At 37.6% G+C, this 20,544-nt stretch overlaps 1 protein-coding gene across 1 annotated transcript in view; it reads left to right on the top strand.

Annotated features, from left to right (window-relative positions):
• The first annotated feature begins 6,368 nt into the window (after positions 1-6,368).
• Positions 6,369-20,544, top strand: part of LOC122344672 (calcium-binding protein 7) — a 29,746-nt gene continuing 15,570 nt past the window's right edge. The window contains exon 1 of the mRNA XM_043238201.1: positions 6,369-7,355. Coding sequence (XP_043094136.1) covers positions 7,247-7,355 — 109 coding nt within the window. The 5' untranslated portion in view covers positions 6,369-7,246. The remainder of the gene's footprint in view (positions 7,356-20,544) is intronic.

The following is a 20,544-nucleotide window of genomic DNA, read 5'->3' as shown; positions in this document are numbered from 1 at the left end:
CGGAGGTCCCACAACAGCCGAGCAACACTTCAAAAAGAGCTTAACGCCAGCCAACAGCACACTCGTTCTCTCTGAGACAGGAGGACCGCGTTAAGATAAAAAAAGCGAAAGTTTGGAAGTGTTTGGGAGAAGATGCGTGGATGCCAGTGGATTGTGCAGGCTCTTTGGGTAGATTGGGCAGTTTGGCAGCTCCATGCGTCTTCGATAGGCTGTGCTTTCATGTGTTTTATCTCGCCGCGTCCCTCCCGAGCGCACAGGCCGTGTCGGCTGGTGGCGAGGCCGGGATGTAGGAAGCCGAGATGCTTACGAACAAGCTCGGCTGTTTTCAGAAAGTTTGCAAAGAAAGCCTCAAGGACACAGCCTCGACCCTGGACGTGCCTTGTTCTACTGGCTATTGATCTCAAAAAATAAAAAAGTCTGTTTCTTTCTCTCTGTAACACACACCGAGGGTACTTCTCTGAGTGCTTTGGCGCCGTAGTCTGAATCTTGTTGAGTAGGTCACTGCTGTCGGACCTCTGTCCGTTCAAACACATACATTTCTAAAAAAAAAGTTTTTGTAAATGATGCCTTTTTGTTGTTTTAAGAGATAGAATCTATCTATCTATCTATCTATCTATCTATCTATCTATCTATCTATCTATCTATCTATCTATCTATCTATCTATCTATCTATCTATCTATCTATCTATCTATCTATCTATCTATCTATCTATCTATCTAAATATATTGCAGAGAATAATCTGTCAGCTTCTGCTGAGATAAAGCCCTTTAACTTTTACTACTTTAGTGTGTTCATATACTGTATATAGAATATAAAGAATAACAGCTTTACGCTCCAAATTCTCCTATGTTTTTCCCAATTAATTGATGATGTCTACAAGGGCAGGACGCACGTAAACAAGACGGCAGCTTTGCCATTTAGTCCGTTCTCGTTCATCCAGTCCATTAGAAGAGCGGCCGGCAAACGCAGGAGAGGTTTTTTATTTACAGAGACATCAGTGATATTATTGACTTTGAACATTCCCTGGATCCCGCATGCAGCCTGCAGGCAGAAACAGCCCAGAGCATCACACCATCATCCGAGCGCAGCACTTCAAACAACCTTCTTACGTTTCTGAAGAAAATACGAGTGCTTCTTGCCTGTACTGCCTGGGTGCTAAGATGTGTTTTTTAGCCCGTTGCTATGTGGTTGCTAGGGCATTCCTAGACGATTGCAAAGATATGCTGCAATTCCAGATATTAAGGCCTAAGTTTAAAATGGATATATTTGAAATGCATATTACATTTTCATAGTTTTAACATAAACAAGCATATACACTTAATGCAATGCATCTTTGTCAGTCATACAGTATGTTAATGAAACAGATATGATTTCTGTATTAGTACAAACTGAAGGTGTTTTAAATGCACAATAACCAGGTGTTTATATTTGTTATCATAATGTAATGTGATTTCTGTTACTAGACGTATTTCAACCACGTTCATGCATTTTAATGAAATACATTTTATTGTTTTTTAATGAATACATTTATGCTGATTTTATGCAGTCTGAATAAATACATTTTAAAAATGTTGGCCAAAATAATCAGAAAAATAGTATTTGTGTAAAAATGCTGTAAAATGAGGATGCTGTCAAAAAAAGTATTTTCTGTATTAATTAACTAGTTAAACTGAATTAAATTAACATCTGGTGTAAGCATACTTTGTTTTTAAAGCAGCTTTGGGTAGATTTGCAGTTTCTTAAAGCATCTTGGAGACATTCTTCTGGATGTAGTCTGTAGTTTCTTTTTTCCCACCACTTGAATTTTTTAAGAATTATTTTTCTGTTAAGAATAATCGAGCAATAGACAAAGACACGATATTACACGTAAACATTTGTTATTATATTATTAATAATAAAAACAATATAAGAAGAAAATTATAATACCAAATAAAGAAAATTCTCGTTATAATTTTTTGTAATTATTATTAATACAATTTTTACAGTTCATGTACGGAGCGCAACCTAGAATACAATAAAATAAAACAATGGTGAGGAATCTGGTGAGCTCTCAAGTCAAGTATAAAAAAAAAAAATTCAGAGCTCACAATCTTTATTACTTTGAAGCGTTTTGGAAATCATTAGCATCGCGGTTGCCTCCGAGGAACTGACGGTGTCACTCACGCCGGCTTCTGACGAAAACCATCCACTAAATACGCTCTTTAACTAACTTGAGGTAATGAATAAAATATGTGATCAGCCGCTTCACGCTGTTTTTCTAATTTGTCTCAGTGTCCAAAGAAATGTTCAGAAACCAGGATCAAGCGAGCCCACCAGCAGACAGGAGCCACGGGCTCTCCACATTGCCCTCTAGAGACCGACATATAAACTAAGAGCAATGATGCACGGTCAGACCTTCCAGACGGTCCCTCTGGAGGGTCATTCGATTCTGTAAGCTATACGTGAATGAAACATGCCCTGTGAACAATAGACCCTTCGGTATGTGTTTGAGTAAAGTCCAGTGGAATCTATTGAGTGACCTTTTGGATGCTGCCCCGTGCTGTGGAGGTTTTGTGCTGTTGTCTGAATAGAGTTTACTAAGAGGTTCCGTTTGCTTTTTGTATTTAGTGGGCACTGCCGATACAGGGATCAATACGGACCGGAGTGAAAGAGAACCCATGCAGGGACTCGTCCGGCTCTCCCTGAAGGCTTTGTGTGCTTACTTGGACAAAAATTCATTATATGCTTATGCAACAAAGGTTTAATAGGGTAAATTTCCTGGTAGCCGTATGCACCCAGGTTACATTTTACTCTAAAATCAAAAGAAAAAAAACATTTCTAAAGTGATTTGTGACATTTTTTAAAATTAAAATTATTATGAATTAATTTCAAATTTTTATACATTCCAGTATTGTTTAAGCTTTAAGCTCATTTAAAAAAAATAATAGGAAAAAAATTATTTACACACCTTCATGACATTTTAAACTTGTATAGCTTGTTACTATACTATTACCATTTTTTTTTTTTTACAATTGAATAGAGTTAAACAGGGGCTGAGGATTAAAGCTTCAAAAAGAATACAAAAGCATGATAAAACCTTCATTAAAGCGTCCATACCACTTCAGCAAATAACATAACATGTCCAAATTCTGAATGCATCGAGCTGAATTTTATATTAGAGTGACTAATTTACAGATCGGACTGATCTGGTTCTCAAGTTTAGTTCACTGACTCCGCTTGAACTGAAATGGAAGATTAGCAGTGAATATTCAAAGCTGTTGTATGACTTCAGAAGGCTTAATGCATGATTTATGCGAATCATGTCCATGATATTTTGGAAACACTTTTAAAGCTTGAACACCCCATTGCAGTTCAGAATATGAATCGATTATTTTTCAATGAATTGATTCAGTCATGGACTCCATGCACTGACTCCAGTTGCGTTTACAGTACATTAATTACTTACATTTTCGATCTAAAAAGCTATTGTATGACTTCAGAAGAGTTATATATTTAATCAAACTCATTAAAATTATAAATCCACGATTTGTAAAGGTGTATTGGCTGATTTATTCATGAATGGGACCGATCTGGTTCAACTACTGACTCAGTTGCACTAGAGAAGAAAATAAGCAGTGAATAATTACTTACGTTTTCAATCTACAAAGCTTTCATACGACTTTAGATGGCTTAACTTTAACTATGCTGAAGCTTGAACGCTTTAGTCACCATTTATTGTAGAAATGATCAGCAACGAATTGATTGATTCAGAGCGATTCATTCATGTATCAGACCGATCTGATTCAACTTCCTAAAGCTGCACTGGATCGGAAGATGGACAATGAATAATCACTTCAATTTTAGTCTGATCTATGATTGTATGACTTTAATGATAACTTTCAAATTGCTTTTATGTAAAAACAAAAACAAAACTAGAATATCTATCGAAATGGTGCGTTTCACAGAAGAATATAAATCAAACAAACAGGTTTGGTCAAAATATTGAATACGAACTAATCCTTTAATTAAAAGAAAAGGTTGCATAACAGTCATGTTTGGTGAGACTCATCTTCTAAGGAACTCCTTTAAGAAGCCAGTCGGTTTTTTTTTATTAGTTGTTATTAGGTTTTCAAACCTGGCGTTTATGTTGTCAAGATAACATAATACATCATTTACACCAGGCTCATCGGCCTTAATCACTCTAAGAACGAGCAATGCATTATGGGTAGCTCTTAACCTCTGACATTAAGCTCACAGCTGATGCTTCCCGCCAATAAGACGGGTCTAAAAATGAAAATCTCCTGGAGGAGTGTTTCTCTGTCAAAGCAGGTGATGCACCCAGGAGAGCTTCAGGAGCAGTGAAGAGAGACAGAAAGAAGCCCCTTTCTCTTCTTGTCACTCAGCGTTAGACGTGGGTGACACCGTGAAAAGTTTACGCTCTCCCACTGAGATGTGTGAGTATGTGTGTGTGCAAAACACGGGACACCTGTCACTATGTGGAGGGGCTGGAAAACGCCTCAAAATCTGGACGTTGGAGTCTGAGAGTCCATCGGTCGTAATAGGCCATCAGGTCTTGATATGTGCACCTGGGTCTTGTCGCAGGAGCTCCGGTCCACAGCTGGAGGAGACAATGGTGTCATTACACCACCCAAATCCATCACAGCGCCAGATGACTCATAATAAAAGTTGCATGTCTCAGAAAGAATGCATATGTTTTTTTACTAAGTGCATTTGACGAAGGATGCATGAGGAAAATCCCTGCTAGGGATTCGAACACCTGTTTGCGAATGTGTCAGAAATCTGGGCAGAAAGGCAAAGATAACCCACCCACGCTGAGACAGATTAGTGTGCGGTGGATGACTTCCACCATGCCAAGCACCTTTTGATTAATACGTTTGCATTGCAAAGTGCTATGCATTTCCACCAGGATGCTAAAATAATAAGCATCTTTTTTTTCTGAGATGCTGGCATGCTGTCTAGAACTAGAGTTTGGGATGCTTTCAGTCTCCTTTTTTTTTTGGACAGATCTGACAAAGGCTTTGAGTTTAAGAACTGCAGCAACTCGCTGCTTATCAAACCGAGTGTGAATTTTTAAAGACGGGTTACCGAAAACGCCAAAGGGGATGGGATCCGTCCCAGCCCTGTGAAAACATTAGTCACATCTCTTCTTGTTTCAGGGGGGTCTCGGAGTCAAGTCTGTCGCGCTCGCCTGTAGAGAGATACATGCACTGAAATGAATGAGAATGAATGAGAGGTGTTTTGTGATATTGCTTGATAGCGAAAGGGGGCGTTCATATGGAGGATGTGTTTGTTTAGTGCTATTTTTCACTCAATATGTGTTCCTGTCTCCCTTCTGTGCATGTTTTTTAATTGTGTATTCATATCAGGGCCAGAAATTTCGAAAATGCCACTGAATTTTTCATATATCTGTAAGGGGTGAAACAATGATTCATTCATGAATTAAATAATTGTGATGGTCTTTATGAATCATTAGCGACTTAAACGATGAGTCATTGGCTTAAACGATTCTTTCCAAGATCTTCATTCAGGAAGTGTCTATTTCTGAATACCTGGTTGAAAAACCAGGCATGTTTCGAAGCATACAGTAGATGCTGGATTGATCTGGTTTAAGCTGGTCCTTAGCCGGTTTACAACAGGGTATGCCTACTTCTGAAGATTGACCTTTTGTGGCACCACCTCTTCTGTCTTCCGGTTGGATTTCCACAGTGATCTTACTGGCCTACTGACGTTCCTTAAAACATGTTCCTTAAAAATGACAGTGCAAACAATACATTTTGAAATATAAATCCACTTTATCGGCTAAATTTCTCTTGGATAGATATGCTACCCCTCAAGTTCAGTTTAAAGACCGTATTCTAAAGATGGCGACGGGATTGTTTTGCAGTGAAGTAAGGCAGCTGACCTTGATACATGACAATGTGTGATTTCCCAAACTTTTGCAGGATTGTCACTGATTCACTGAACCAAGTGATTCGGCTCGGTCTCATGAAATTGGATATAAATATTCCTCCAAATAAAAACGAACTCCTGGTATTGCTATGCAAAATAGACTTTGGCGTGCATATAATACGCGGTTGTTACGTAGATATTACTGTATTACCGAGTTATTACTCAGAAATTGCTTGTAAATTTCTCAAATAATTACATTTCTAGAAACAAGAAGAAATATAACATACTCCAACATGTTTGATTTAATGAGTAAATGTTTCATTTAGATGTTAAATAATTAAGTACGAGATTTGACATTGCGTTTCATGGTGTTACAAATAAATATGCTATAAATGTCGCGTTTTAAAAGGTTAAAACAGGCAGATCAACTTTTCGAAACGCGTCAAGAGCGTTCCAATCCGTTACGCTCCGTCTAGCTGCCGAACGCAAGAACGCGCCCTGTATAAACGCCTCCCAACACCTGCGGTGGGAAATACCTTGTGGAGAGCAGCAGCTCACACTCAGACTAAATATAGATCCATCGCGAGGGAACCCGGACACCGTGCCTCCCCACGCGCAGCACAGCTCGTTTATCTGCACGTTGTGATTAGCTGGAAAGTTTGATCATATCGGCGATACCTTCCTGTTTTTTTAAACATAAGATTTTTTGGACAACTGGATTTCTTTCTTACATTATCCTTCAACTACAACTAAAGCGCATTTTTAACTCGTTGTTTTTGGCAGCGCGCACACGCTGTCCAACAAGTGCGTGCTCGAGGCTCAACTGCTGCGTCTTAAGAAGCGATCGAGGAGAACACAGCCGTATGGAGATCACCGTCTAACGACCCGGAGATCGAATCGATCCACGCAACCCCCGCCAAACACGCACATACTTTGTCGCATTGATAAAAATGCGCGTTTGTTTGACGCGCGTCGTGTGAGCTGGTGGATTATGTGGATCCGCTAGTTTCCCCGCCGATGGAGCCGCCGTAATTCGCTGTCTTTCTCATTTTTACAACAAACTCAAGAGCTGGCGGTTTTCTTACATCGTGAAGATCCGAACCCGAAAGCCTTACATCTAGACCACCAGTGACCTGTGAAGACTTGTGAATTCCTGCACCTGGTTTCTTGGAGAGGGCTGCGCAATTGCGCACGCTGCGAGAGTACTATCGGACCTTTCCATGGAAATCCACTCCACGCGTGATCTCCAGTGAGGGTTTCAGTCCGATCTGATGTGGGGTAAAAAGTTGCCGTCTGGACAGTAAATCTCATATATGAGGATCCATACACACGTGCTGGTCAATATAAATCGCAAAAATGCCTATGCATCCGGTGACTTCCACTTTGATGTACCGGGGGATCTGCACCATCCCTGATATCCTGTCGTACCGAGCACCGGTCAACCTGCCTGAAGATGAGGTGGAAGGTGAGTGAGAGGGTCCTGGCGCTGTTTGAAGCCTATATTATCTTGCATTTGATATAAAAACGGATGCATTTTTAATAATTCTTGCATTTCTGTTTTTTATGCACCTGTTCCGTGATTTCTTTCTCCCTCTGTATCTGACCCAATTTCCACTTAACATATGTTATAAGTGAACAGTGAGGAGAAACACTTATTTTTTCTGTTTATTTAAAACAGTCTGATAGGATTCAGCACCACGAACAGCGCAGTTCACTTCAAACCCATGGAAATCCCGTTACCTGTGTTTCTCTATAAGGTGGATAAATCTGATTGTGTGATTTATGGAAAGTAGGTCTATCAGAAACCAGCAGAAAGACCTGTGAGTGCTTTGCTGCAGTTCTGCCTTCTCTTTAAACGTAGTTTTTCAGGATAAATTAGAAGTGTGTCCAAATATATTAGACACACCATTCTAATCCGTAAAGGAAATGGTAGTTTTGTTTTTAGTTTCTGAAGTATAATAAACTAAAGGTGCGTATTTAACTTGACAGAGTATTTCCAAAGCGTGGTTTGTCATTCGTGTCAGAAAGTTTACTCTGATGAGTATTTCGCCGAATATAATAATAATATAAAACAGAAGTGGGAGAGTAGGTCTCTTATAAGCTACCTGTTTGTGATCCGCAGCACTAATGTGGACCTTTCATATGCAGTGACACCTGTGTCAGTAACAGGGTTTTTGATACAATGTCATAAAACCCAATTTTTTTTGCATCATATGCAAACGGAGAGACCGGTTGAATCATACAAATCACATTACCTCAGTGATTTCAAATGCACGGAATATCTTTAACACATTTTGGATCCCTGCGTGTTTTGGATGACTCTCTCAATTAACGCACTTGGTTTATATCGTCAGCTCATAAAAAGTGGCATCGAGACCTGAACAGGTGCGTCAGACAGAGAGGCATCGGAAACGTGCAGTGCTGCGGACCTCCGGGATCAGTATCCAAAACCACTGGCTTACCTTGATGAATGTCCAATTAAAAATAAAAACATTAAAATGTCATTTGAACTCGACATATAAATGGCTTTTTTATTCGAAAAATACAAGTGAATGCTGTTTTTCAATTACCATGCAATGTGTCCGGATCAGGATAAAAAACACTGGTTTGCCTTGATAAGTATCCGATTGAATAAAATAATTAGCTCAGCATCAAAGTCCCGTGCTTTTCAATGCATGAAATCAGTCTATGAGTTTATTGCAAAAATATAAAAGTTTGTAATTTAGAATTTTCAAAATGTGCCGTCAAACGCTCATTCATTCAGATTAGTGTTCCATTAAACCTCATATTATTGACATCTGACTGGTGTGATCGTCAGCTCAGTTCAAAGTATCTTTCCATATCAATCTTTTGTCATTAAGCTTTAATTAAGTATCTCAGCACCTCCTTGCGGTTCCATTCATCAAGGGATGTTTTCTATCAGCGCATCTATTAAATAAAATATAGCCCAAAATCTCAAGGGTGATTCTCATGCTCTTAACCCTTGAAAACCTGCTGGCGTGAACTAACACAAGCTAAAGAGCGAGACCTTAGGGGCCGCATATGGATATCTTCTGTAGTGCATGATTGCGCGTGCTCTGTTCATACACAGATATCCAAGTGGGAATGTGACAATCAATCTATTTGCAAATGTGCCCGCATGTTCACAAAAGAACACCCCAGATCATACGGAGATGGAAAACCGAGAATAAATATGAGGAAACAAATCACTGGGTTTCATCCCCATAACAGTTTTGCTTTTATACAGATTTGTTCAGCAAATATAGCTCATGGACTTGTCGGCGCGCTTGTGCTCACACTTATGAAGTAGGCCATGTTCATTCTTGTCCTTAGGATATATAGTTGTTTATTTGTGAATGTTGAATTCGAGCCAGATTTTGATATTTTGCTTTGAACTTGTATGACTCGCTGGGGGCAGAAACTGAGATGTAATTTGTGAGCTAGATCCGTGCATCTTTATTTTAGTTAGCGATATTTCATCATAAACCCGACCTTATTCAAAATGAAGAATGAGGATAAGAGCCGCAGCTAAAGCTCGAAGAATTCATTATTATTCTCAGATGAAGATTGCTTTAAGTCTAGTTCATCTAAAAGACATTATCTCCTGACTGTATGCTCACACACACTGAGCATCTTAACCCACTGATAACGTCCTTTAAAGGATTACTTCACATAAGTATGAAAATTCTGACATCGTTTACTGGTATCAAGCCCTTGTGGCTTTTTTTTTGGTTGGAACACGAAAGGAGATGAATGGAGAAGGAAGCTTTCAAGCTCAATTCATCCAAATGGCTTGTTGTGTGCTATATTCAAAGTCTTCTAAGGCTGTACAAAAGCTTTGTGTGAAGAACAATTTGCAATATGAGTCATTATCCACTGATAATCCTCAGTTCCAGTGGGCTGTTAACCGCGGAGCCCGAATTGAGTTGAACACAAGAATCAAATGAGTCAGATTAGTGAATGAATCTTTTCTACTTGTTTAGTGAACTGGATCGATCGATTGATTGAAAAGATCTGAAAATGTACTCACCCTATGGCCATCCAAGATGTAGATGAGTTCGTTTCTTTATCACAACAGATTTAGAGAAATTTAGTATTACATCACTTGCTTGCCACTTGGATCCTGTGCAGTGAATGGGTGCCACCGGAACGAGAGTCCAAACATTATACAATTAATCCACGCCACTACAGTCCATCAGTTAATGTGTTGTGAAATGAAAAGTTGCACGTTTATAAGAAACAAATCCATTATTAAAGGGTAACTCCACCCAAAAATGAAATGATTTTGTCATTAATCATTTACCCCCATGTCGTTCCAAAGCCGTCAGAACACAAATTAAGATATTTTGGATGAAATCCGGGAGGCTTGTGGCTGTCCCGTAATGAACACTCTCAAGGTCCAGAAAAATATGAAAGATATCGTCTGAATACACCATCTGCCATCAGTGGGTCGACCATAACGTTACTGAGCTCCGAGAATACATTTTGTATGGAAAGAAAACAAAAATAATGACTTTATTCAACAATTCAGCGCTGTAATGTCACCATAACGTCATTTTGGAGAATATCTGCTGGGCAACTGCATACGCTCTTTTGTGTTAGCCGGGGGAAGATGTTTTTAACTTCAAACCACAAATACCAGTTATATCCATAATACTGATTTCGTCATTAAAAAGGCACTTCGTCTGAATCAAGAGAGAAGCATGCACAGAAGAAGCACCATAGAAAACAATAGAAAACAGTTCTAAACCAAAACAATGCTTTAAAAGTAAAACACCTAAATGATGGACTTACAAGTTTATCACATGTATCCTTTTCAATTTTTTTTATTCTGCTTAAGTGTGATTGTAGATTTTTTATAAACATTTTTATGCAAGTTACTAGTTGTTCATGAAACAATTTTTTTGCAAATTTCACATATAATTCTATTGTTACTTCCCCCGCAGTGACATATGGAAGACTTTCATTGGAAAACATCTTACGTTTCAGTTTTTCCTCATGAACATAAAAAAAACACATTTACGATGTCTTTTCTTCATTATGTCCAGAATGTTCTATAAAACTCACATTTAGTGTTCGGAGTTTTTATTTAAAAGATAAGTGCTTCTTTTACCCAGCATGATTCACGAGAAGTAGAATGCACTCTTTAGTTGGAGTTTATTCACTATGAACCAGTGACCCATATGATTCACATGAACTGAATAAACATCCATTACTGGTAAGGCTTTCTCTGAATGCGCAAACCACGGGCTTTGTGAGACTGAAATTCAGTTAATGTTCAGGGTCCTCGGTGCGCAGGGAATTACCCAGCTGTTAACCGCATCCCACGTCACGCGCCGCATGCTCTTTCTATGCTACCGCATGACAATCAGACATCAAGCTTGTTTGGAATTTCATTAAAAGAGGTTGGCAGCGGTGACGGAAGCAACTAAAGCTGTGATTAAATTTGGTGCTGTGGATGGATTTCAGAAAGCAATCTCAAAGCCCATTGTCACAGGGATGGTAAGGGTGTCGTTTGCCGCCTCAGAGCTCGCCAGCGCGTCTTGATCAAGCGCACGCTGACAGCATGGTGGACTGCCGCACTGATGTTTTACACACCAAGTCACTTTCAGCCTCGGGGTCCAAAAAACTGTTAAAGCCGCAGCTTCTCAGTCAAAAATTGATGAAACTAAAGAGGGCGTATCATAGAAAACGGGATTTACTGTGCTCTTCTTATACTCTGACATGATGGTCCTTAAATCCAGCATTTATTGAAACTAGAAGCTTTATGGAAGCTAGGCTGCAAAAACTAATTTCTCAGAAATCACCACGTTATCTATGATACCACAACGGCCACTCAGCAGCTTCACACGCCGCTCTGACGGACAGTGTGAACTATGCTGGCACGCAGAGGGTTAACCAGTCAGAACAGAGATCACGGTTTAGAAGTTTGTTTGAAAAGATTGTTAGTGAATAGTGAAAAACAATTTTTAGATAGAAATTAATACGGAATGGAATGGTAGCTAAAAAAAAAATTTTTGTCTATGGAAAAAAGGCATCAAATCATTTTATAAATTCTGGCTGGCTGAACTACATTTAGAGCATAGATAAGATCCGAAAAGTTGCAAAGATTAAAGTTTCAAAACCAAAGAGAAATTCTTTATAAAAGTAATGAGTATGTACTTTTTAGCAACATCATATGACCCCTCTAATGTTTTTGTATGTCACACACACACTGTATATATATATATATATATATATATATATATATATATATATATATATATATATATATATAATATTTTTATTTTTCTATGTTTAGTGATATATATATTTTTTGGCTTATATATCAAGACATTGAAAATGGTGTCAACTTTGAAGTTTCTACTCTTTGAATTCAGATGATGTATCTTTGAGGGAATGTATGCTGATGTGACATCCACTGATGGATGCAGATCTGTCTGATTTGGCTGACAGCAGCGTAACCAAGTGAATAATCTAACAGATGGTTTCAGTACTGGGGAAAATTCAACCAATTTTCCAGTGATCTACTACCATAACAGTATAGGAAATTGGTTTTTGCTCATAAAAATTGCTCACAGGGGTAACTAACATCATTCTCACTAATGAGAACTACTTATCGTTTGATTAATACTAGTACTGATTAATTTGCATACTAGGAAAATCATGTAAGCGTTACAGATGTGGCTATGCGTAGAAATAAAGCTATTAAAACACAATAGCTTTAAAATGGGTTCCAGAATGGTTTAAACCATTTTGTGTGTTCAGAAACGCAGTCAAAATATAAAATGGTCAACAACCCTAACCTAATTAAATGGAGTAAAACTTTTTCATGTAATTAAATTTAAGCATTTTATTCAAACATATTTGTTCTTGTTTTGTTGTACGATTTTAAGTTAATGTACTTATGCTCCTAGATACAATTAAAATGTCAAGGACATCTGATTAAATTTTTTTTTTGGCTTTTTACCAAACATCGATTATTGATTTTTCTTTCTGGTATAAATAAAGAAATAAGGTTATTTTAATTTAGTAGAGTGCTAAATTAAATGATCTTGAACAAATGATGTCAGGCTTACAGTACATTAAAAATTAACTTTCATAATTTTCCAATGTGTCTGTCTGGATTTACATAAATCCGTTAGGGCATTCAGTCCCAACACAAATGGAAGTACACTTCCATTTTATAAATGGATCGAAATAATAATAATAAAAGTTGTGACAACACTTGAGAATGAGGTGTATTAACTTTTGAAAGATTTTAAAGTTGCGCTAATAAACTTTAACTCCATATACACATACAAATGTTACAAACTAATAAAGACATTAAATATAAAGACGAAATATTAAATATTTGTAAGAATACATTAATTAATGGACTGGAGTGGTGTGGATTACTTGTGATTTATTATTTTTAACACCTGTTTGTATTCTCATTCTGACAGCACCCATTCACTGCAGAGGATCCATAGGTGAGCAAATGATACAATGCTAAATAATTTCCATTCCAAAGAGGAAACAAACTTGTCTATGTGCTGAATGGCCTGAGGGAAATTTCAAGCAAACTTTTATTGTTTTTGACCATTTTTTTGTTGCTTATTACTCCTAGAATATAATTTAATAGGGGTTTTTATTTTTTTGCCTTTTACATGGTTTATTTTGTGCCATTTGTCTCTCAAAGTTTGAAAGCAAGTGTAAAGATCCTTTTAAGTTGCAGATAATGGACTTACAAGGTTTAAATTTTATTAATGCTTGCACATAGTACTTGGTAACTCAATAATACATAATTGGAAACATGCTCTGGATATTAAGTAATACTTATATTCTAGTGACATCCTACTTAATGATTCTGGAAGCCTAGTGTTTTGTAATTTCATTAGAACACACTGATAAATGTTCTGACTGTTATACTTATATGTTATACTTATCTCTCTCTAAAAATGTAATGGCCACCGTAGGAGTAAAATCACGGTTTGGGTAAATTCAGCACACAGTGCAAAATTGGTTTCCTGTCAGAGTTCAAGTAAAGAAAGATCAAATAGCTGTTTGGCAGGTATACCGGTTTAGAAATAGGCACGCAAGCAGAAGAGTGATTCACTTGAACGTGTTTAACTGACAGACGAACACAAGCACACGAGAGCACACAGACCCTCCACCAGCCAAGGACTGCTTCCTGTTTCTTCCCCCCTCCCCCATCACATTTTTATTTGCACACGCTACCTGTTTTGCAGGATGGTAAAAGAGAGAAAGCAGATGGACAATGGCGTATCTCCTTTTTAGATCTTTCGTTTGATGCGAATGCAGAATAACTTCATTTTTCATCTCCCTTTTGTGATCTGATTTGTTTGCAGAGCAAGAAACATTGTTTCATTTTTGAGAAGTACAATAGCTCGAGGACACACACACACACACACACACACACACACACACAAAAGATGATGCAGGAAATATTCAATGTGCTAGAAATTGAAAAAATGCCCTTGTTTTTCCATAAAGGTGCGTTAGGGATTCAGAGAGTTAAAGTCAAATTAAATCCTCTGGCTAAGTTTACAGAATGCTTGCTTGATTTGGTGTGAAACTGCATAAAATATATCCTTTCTAAAAGTGCATGTACTATATTTGGAGAATGAGAGTGATTGAGAGAGAGAGACAGAGAGAATTTTCAACTAGTTGTACTTTATTCTGCTTACTTCGTATTTTAGTTTAATTCATTGTATTATGCAAGAATCCGATATGTCATGACTGACCAATCAGAATGAAGCATTTCTAAGAGCCATACAGTTATCATTATTTATATGTTTTAAGGCCAGCTTGTTTTGTGGCGCATGGACAGGAGGGGAAATTTACACACACTCTGATTTTCAATTACCAAAATATCCAACGGTGAGAAGTAGAGGAGGGTTCCGCTTCAGTGGTTTTCCAAAATGGTGCTCCAAATCTCTATTTTTTGAAATAGGATGCCATTTTGTTTTGTGGGGAAAGAAAATAAATTGCATTTTTAGACTACAATACACAATACTTCCGAGTAGACTCAGTGCACACGTGTGAATCTGAGTGCGATGCAGTTTTTAACAGAAAGTACATTCAATCAAATACAAAACCTGACACTGACCTATACCATTAATCCTCTATGATGTCCAACCTCAAAACAAGACGCTTGACATTTAAGCGAAGGCACTGCACTTTCAACAAATGGCCCTCTGGGATGGGCACCAAGTTGTTCTGTGGACACTTGGACCGTAATTTAAAGGTAAAGGGGCTCAAGAGACAATAGGCTGGTGTTGATAGATGAGGGGCTTTGTTTATTTGCGTTACGTTTCAGCTCTTTTGGGAGAGGATCACTATATAGCCTACATGTCCAGGCACCGTCAAGATCAAACTTGCTGTTTTAATTTTAGACTGAAGCTGTATGTGCTCGCAATTGATAATAAGCTGCTTATAAAAAGCAATAACGGAATTCAATTACAGCCTCGCTTTTGATAACATCCGGCACTATTACCAAAACAGATGTGGTTTGTTGGTTTATTTGAAATGGTAAGATTCATTTTATAGTGTTCGTTTTAGATGTACATTTCAGACTCTCTGTAGGTTAAATTTTCACACCGGTAGATAGCACCACGAAACTGATTCAAGGATTGCCACGATAAATGCCGTTGTATTTCTAAAACGCTGGTAACATTACATTTACCAGTTAAAACAGACACGCAATTTATGCACAATAGAAAATAAATAAAAATAAAAAAAATTTGTGTCCACTTACCTGGTTCATTTAAAACTTTCATTCATTTAAGAGTAAACAATGACCTTCTTGAATCAAAGCAATAGATTCCTATGGGGGTGCGATCAGCTGTGGCGTGATAAAGAAAGTGTTTTTTTTTGATTGTGTTGATTATCTCCATCACCCTATTATAAAATGAGCCATCCATTTAGATTTGAGCTTTAGATCATGCTCCTAGAGGTGCTTCTGTTGCACAAAACAATAGGTCTGTCCTCGACTAAGGAATTTCCTGGTCAACTAGTAGATGTTCAGTTTAAGCATTAGTTGACTAATTGCATTTAAATAATTAGAATCAGCCTTTATTTGCCTACATAAATAAGCACTCAAGCACATGCATAAAGCTTGACACAGCACACCAAAGAAGCTAATGATTATGTGTCAGGAAAAAACAGTAAGGAGTCTGCATGAGCATAGTAATAAATTACTGATGCACTACACTACTCTACAGTGCTTTCTTTGTTTTCAGTTTAAGAAATTAAGTTAGTGACACTGACTTGGTTGGTTCGCCTGTATGCATGTTTGGATTACATATTTTGAGAATATTTGTTTTCAATTTTAACTGGTTTATTTGAAAGTAGACATTTCGATATATACACTATATTGCCAAAAGTATTCGCTCACCTACCGTGACTCGCATATGAACTTAAGTGACATCCCATTCTTAATCCATAGGGTTCAATATGACGTCGGTCCACCCTTTGCAGCTATAGCAGCTTCGACTCTTCTGGGAAGGCTGTCCACAAGGTTTAGGAGTGTGTTTATGGGAATTTTTGACCATTCTTCTATATGCGCAAACTGAGGTTACTCACTGATGTTGGACGAGAATGCCTTACTCTCAGTCTCAGTGCTCTAATTCATCCCAAAGCTGTTCTATCGGATTGAAGCCAGTCAAGTTCATCCACACCAGACTCTGTCATCCATGTCTTTATGGACCTTGCTTCGTGCACTGGTGCACAGCCATGATAAAAGATAGATAGAAAGGGCAAGCTCCAAACTGTTCCCACAAAGTTGGGAGCATGGAGTTGTCCAAAATGTCTTGGTATGCTGAAGCATTCAGAGTTCCTTTCACTGGAACTAAGGGTCCTGAAAAACAACCCCACACCATAATTCTCCACTCCACCAAACTTTATACTTTGCACAATGCAGTCAGAAAAGTACCACTCTCCTGGCAACCGCCAAACCCGGACTCGTCCATCAGATTGCCACATGGAGAAACGTGATTCGTCACTCCACTGAATGCATCTCCACTGCTATAGAGTCCAGTGGTGGCGTGTTTTATACCACTGCATCCGACGCTTTGCATTGCACTTAGTGATGTATGGCTTGCATGCAGCTTCTCGGCCATGGAAACCCATTTCATGAAGCTCTCTGCGCACTGTTCTTGAGTTAATGTGAAAGCCACATGAAGTTTGGAGGTTTGTAGTGATTGACTCTGCAGAAAGTTGGCGACCTCTTCGCACTATGCGCCTCAGCATCCACTGACCCCGCTCCATCAGTTTACGTGACCTACCACTTGTGTTGCTGTCGTTCCAAAACACTTCCACGTTCTTATAATACAGCTGACAGTTGACCATGGAATATTTCACGACTGGATTTGTTGCACAGGTGGCATCCTATCACAGTTCCATGCTGGAATTCACTGAGCTCCTGAGAGCGACCCATTCACAAATGCATGCCTAGGTGCTAGATTTTACACACCTGTGTCCATGGAAGTGATCGGAACACCTGATTCTGATTATTTGGATGGGTAAGCGAATACTTTGAGCAATATACTGTATCTCTAATGAGTTTTGGCCTCAAGATCACAGACCGAGATGGCAGAAAATACATCCAGTTTGCTTTCATTATTTTACAAAAGTGCAATGTTTTGTTGTAATTGTGAGTGCACACAAATAAACAAGTCTTTACAGCTTTCAAAGATGTACTCTTAACCATATGACCTGCTGTCTATACTGGATGACAGAAAACCAATGCTGCATTCTATATATGATGTATTGACACAAGTTTAAATGATTTTCATCAGCCACTCTGTTGCACCCAGTGTAGACACACTTTAGCTGTTGTGGCACAGTCTAAGTAACAAAAAGAAATTTGGATAGTCGAATATTAGGGGGCAGCCCTACAAAAGACCCTGATTGGTTGTGCTATAGGATAGAAAGCTGTTTTGAAAGTCAGTATAAACACTAAAGAAAAGTAGTATATAACATTGTTGTATTAGTAACACCATTCAGAAAAATGCATTTTATTCTTTAAACACAACATGCTATTTTGTTTCTTTTTTTAACTAGGCAAATAGAACAACACACTCAGTGTCTTTATAAGGAATTGTCTACGCTCTTGTCTTTTCTCAAGAATACCGTGTAACCAATAATGCCATTGAACTCAGAACATTTTTTGGATTCGCTACTTTGATTTAAAAAGCTTTTGAGAAACACCAACAATCTGAGTAACGCATGAAGAGTTTATATTTTTGAGTATTTCAACGGAATGTTACCATGTCAGCTGAAATTCTGACTGGCAGCGTGATCGGTGCTTTAGGGGCTTATCAAGAGGAGTTTGTCTGCGTGAGCTTTGTGATTCACTTTGGCTCTTGTAATGTAGGGCTCATCTCAGAGGGTAGGCGTTATGGGGGCGTAAGTTCATATAGGTCAAATACGACTCTCTCAAATCACAGTAGGAGCGGAGACAAAGTTGTGATACAGTTTTGGCTCATGATTTACAGAGCCAGCTCTAAAATTGTAAGCAAGGCTGAGGGCTCAGAGTACACTGTATCAGAAGATGTCAAAGATGGGAAAGCAGCACATGAGATGTCTATGGACTCATGAAGCTTTTATCTTTCTCTCCCTCTCTTCTTTCTCAAATCTCGTGATAGATTTTTAGGAGCAGTTTTTCAGACAGCAGATCAGCGTTCCTTTGTGAATGTTTGACAATGACTGCAGACATCTGCCTTCCGCCTTGAGTCAAACTTCTGTCATCCTGCAATTATCAGGATGAGAACCAACAAAAGAGAATCTCATTTTATTGAAGTCAAATTTTTTCATTTTTCTATGAAACCTTGTGGCTCGAGTCATCTGGTTCTAGGAAATGGACAGTTCAAAAAATGTAATAGATATTACAAAAAAGCTTTTATTTAATTTCCCAATTATATATACATGCACCTTTTATGAGTAGGTCTACATTACATTGCTGTTATTAATTAATTAATTAATTTTTATTTATTTACTCTTTCCTTTTTAACTAATTGTGATGCCCGTTCAAATATGTCAGTTGGAAAACAGGGTAACAGGTGACAACATATATTTTAGTCTGTTCTCCATAGCTATTGTTCGTCTGTGAATATTAGTTTATGGAATTTGTATTTTATTTTATGACTGATACTATGTCCCTTTGAACTGTCACAGCTACTAATGATTTTTTCTTTCACCATTTTGCTATAATTTTGTTAATTTCTCATTCCACACATATTGAAGCTTGGTCAGAACCACTTGGCGTCGTTTTTTGGGCTATTTTCCCCTTTACTCGCATTTTTTGACTTCAAGACATTTCGTTACAAACAAGCCGTGTTGCATTCGAAGCTCTTCTGGAGCTATATGCGAAAAAGAGAGTAAAACACAAGGCTGAAAATGATCCTGCTCCATTGCGCACTCACATCTCATTCAAAAAGATACTCTTGACCCCTAGAATTACGTAATCGATCATGAGACATACAAGAACCAATAGCATTTCACAACAGCATGGCGAAATCGGTCACGAGACACACAAGAGCCAGTATCATTTCATAAAGAAGCTTTCTTCTGGTGGCATTTTTTGAATTTGCGCACAGAGACTACAGCACAGGGGTTAATAATCGTAGATGACTTTTTTGATTTAGTTTATTATAAAACACTTTAGAATCTAAAATAAAATGTAAACTGATTTAATATTTTCGTAAATTAAAGATATGTTGTGTGTGAATTTTCATGTGCTTCTGTCATTAGCGACCCCCTGTATCTAATAAATAAATAAATAAAGATTGATTGATTAGTAAAAATTAAAGAACAATTTAATAAAAAATGAGAATGATTAGTGTCTTTGACTAAAGGTACAGTAATGCATGATTTGTAGATTATAATTGTAATAGTTTGCACTTTGCAATTAATTTTTTAATATCACATTCTTAAGGACTCAGGAGCACTAGTGCTCCTACTTAAAAAAAAAAAAGATAGATATAGTAACGTTATTAAATGCATGTCATCTTTTGGGCCCAAATTTTTAATTAAGCAATAAATTCAATTAACATAATAAGATACAATCAGGAAGAATAAGTCACCAGTCAAATGAAATCAGCATCAACAGTGCGACTTTGCAAGGCACAGAAGTGCACAAATGTGCATAGAATATTTACAGAATTTTTGACAAGACTCATAACAGATTGTTATGCATCTCATAATAATCTTATGAGACATTTCAATATGAACATTTTAAACGACTTAATTTATACTTTAAAAATTAAACTGAAAACAACAATATCCAGTCTTTATTTACTGAATCATCCTTTCAATCGATTCGTTTAAACGGCTGACTCATTTGGTAATGAAGCAAGTGACTATACTGTATACTGCCTAATATTTTTTCAGGAATAGTGTGTGAAACAGTATACAATAAGCAACAAATGTTTCAGAGTAGTAGGCTATGCTTAACTGTTGCCCAATTGAACTAATTTCATAATTGATAAACTTGACACATTTGAAAGAACTGAATTAACACTGAGCTGTCTTGAACTGAACAATTATATTTTTGCAGTTACAGTAATTGGAAAAAGTGATATATTCTAGTTGCACTAAATGCAAATAATGCTAAATCCTGTTTACAAAGACATAATGCATGTAACGAAGTA

Source organism: Puntigrus tetrazona, chromosome 5 (genome assembly GCF_018831695.1).
Source record: "Puntigrus tetrazona isolate hp1 chromosome 5, ASM1883169v1, whole genome shotgun sequence".
Lineage (NCBI taxonomy): Eukaryota > Metazoa > Chordata > Actinopteri > Cypriniformes > Cyprinidae > Puntigrus > Puntigrus tetrazona.
Note: the sequence above shows the minus strand (reverse complement) of the source record. Positions and strands in the feature narration are given on the sequence as shown.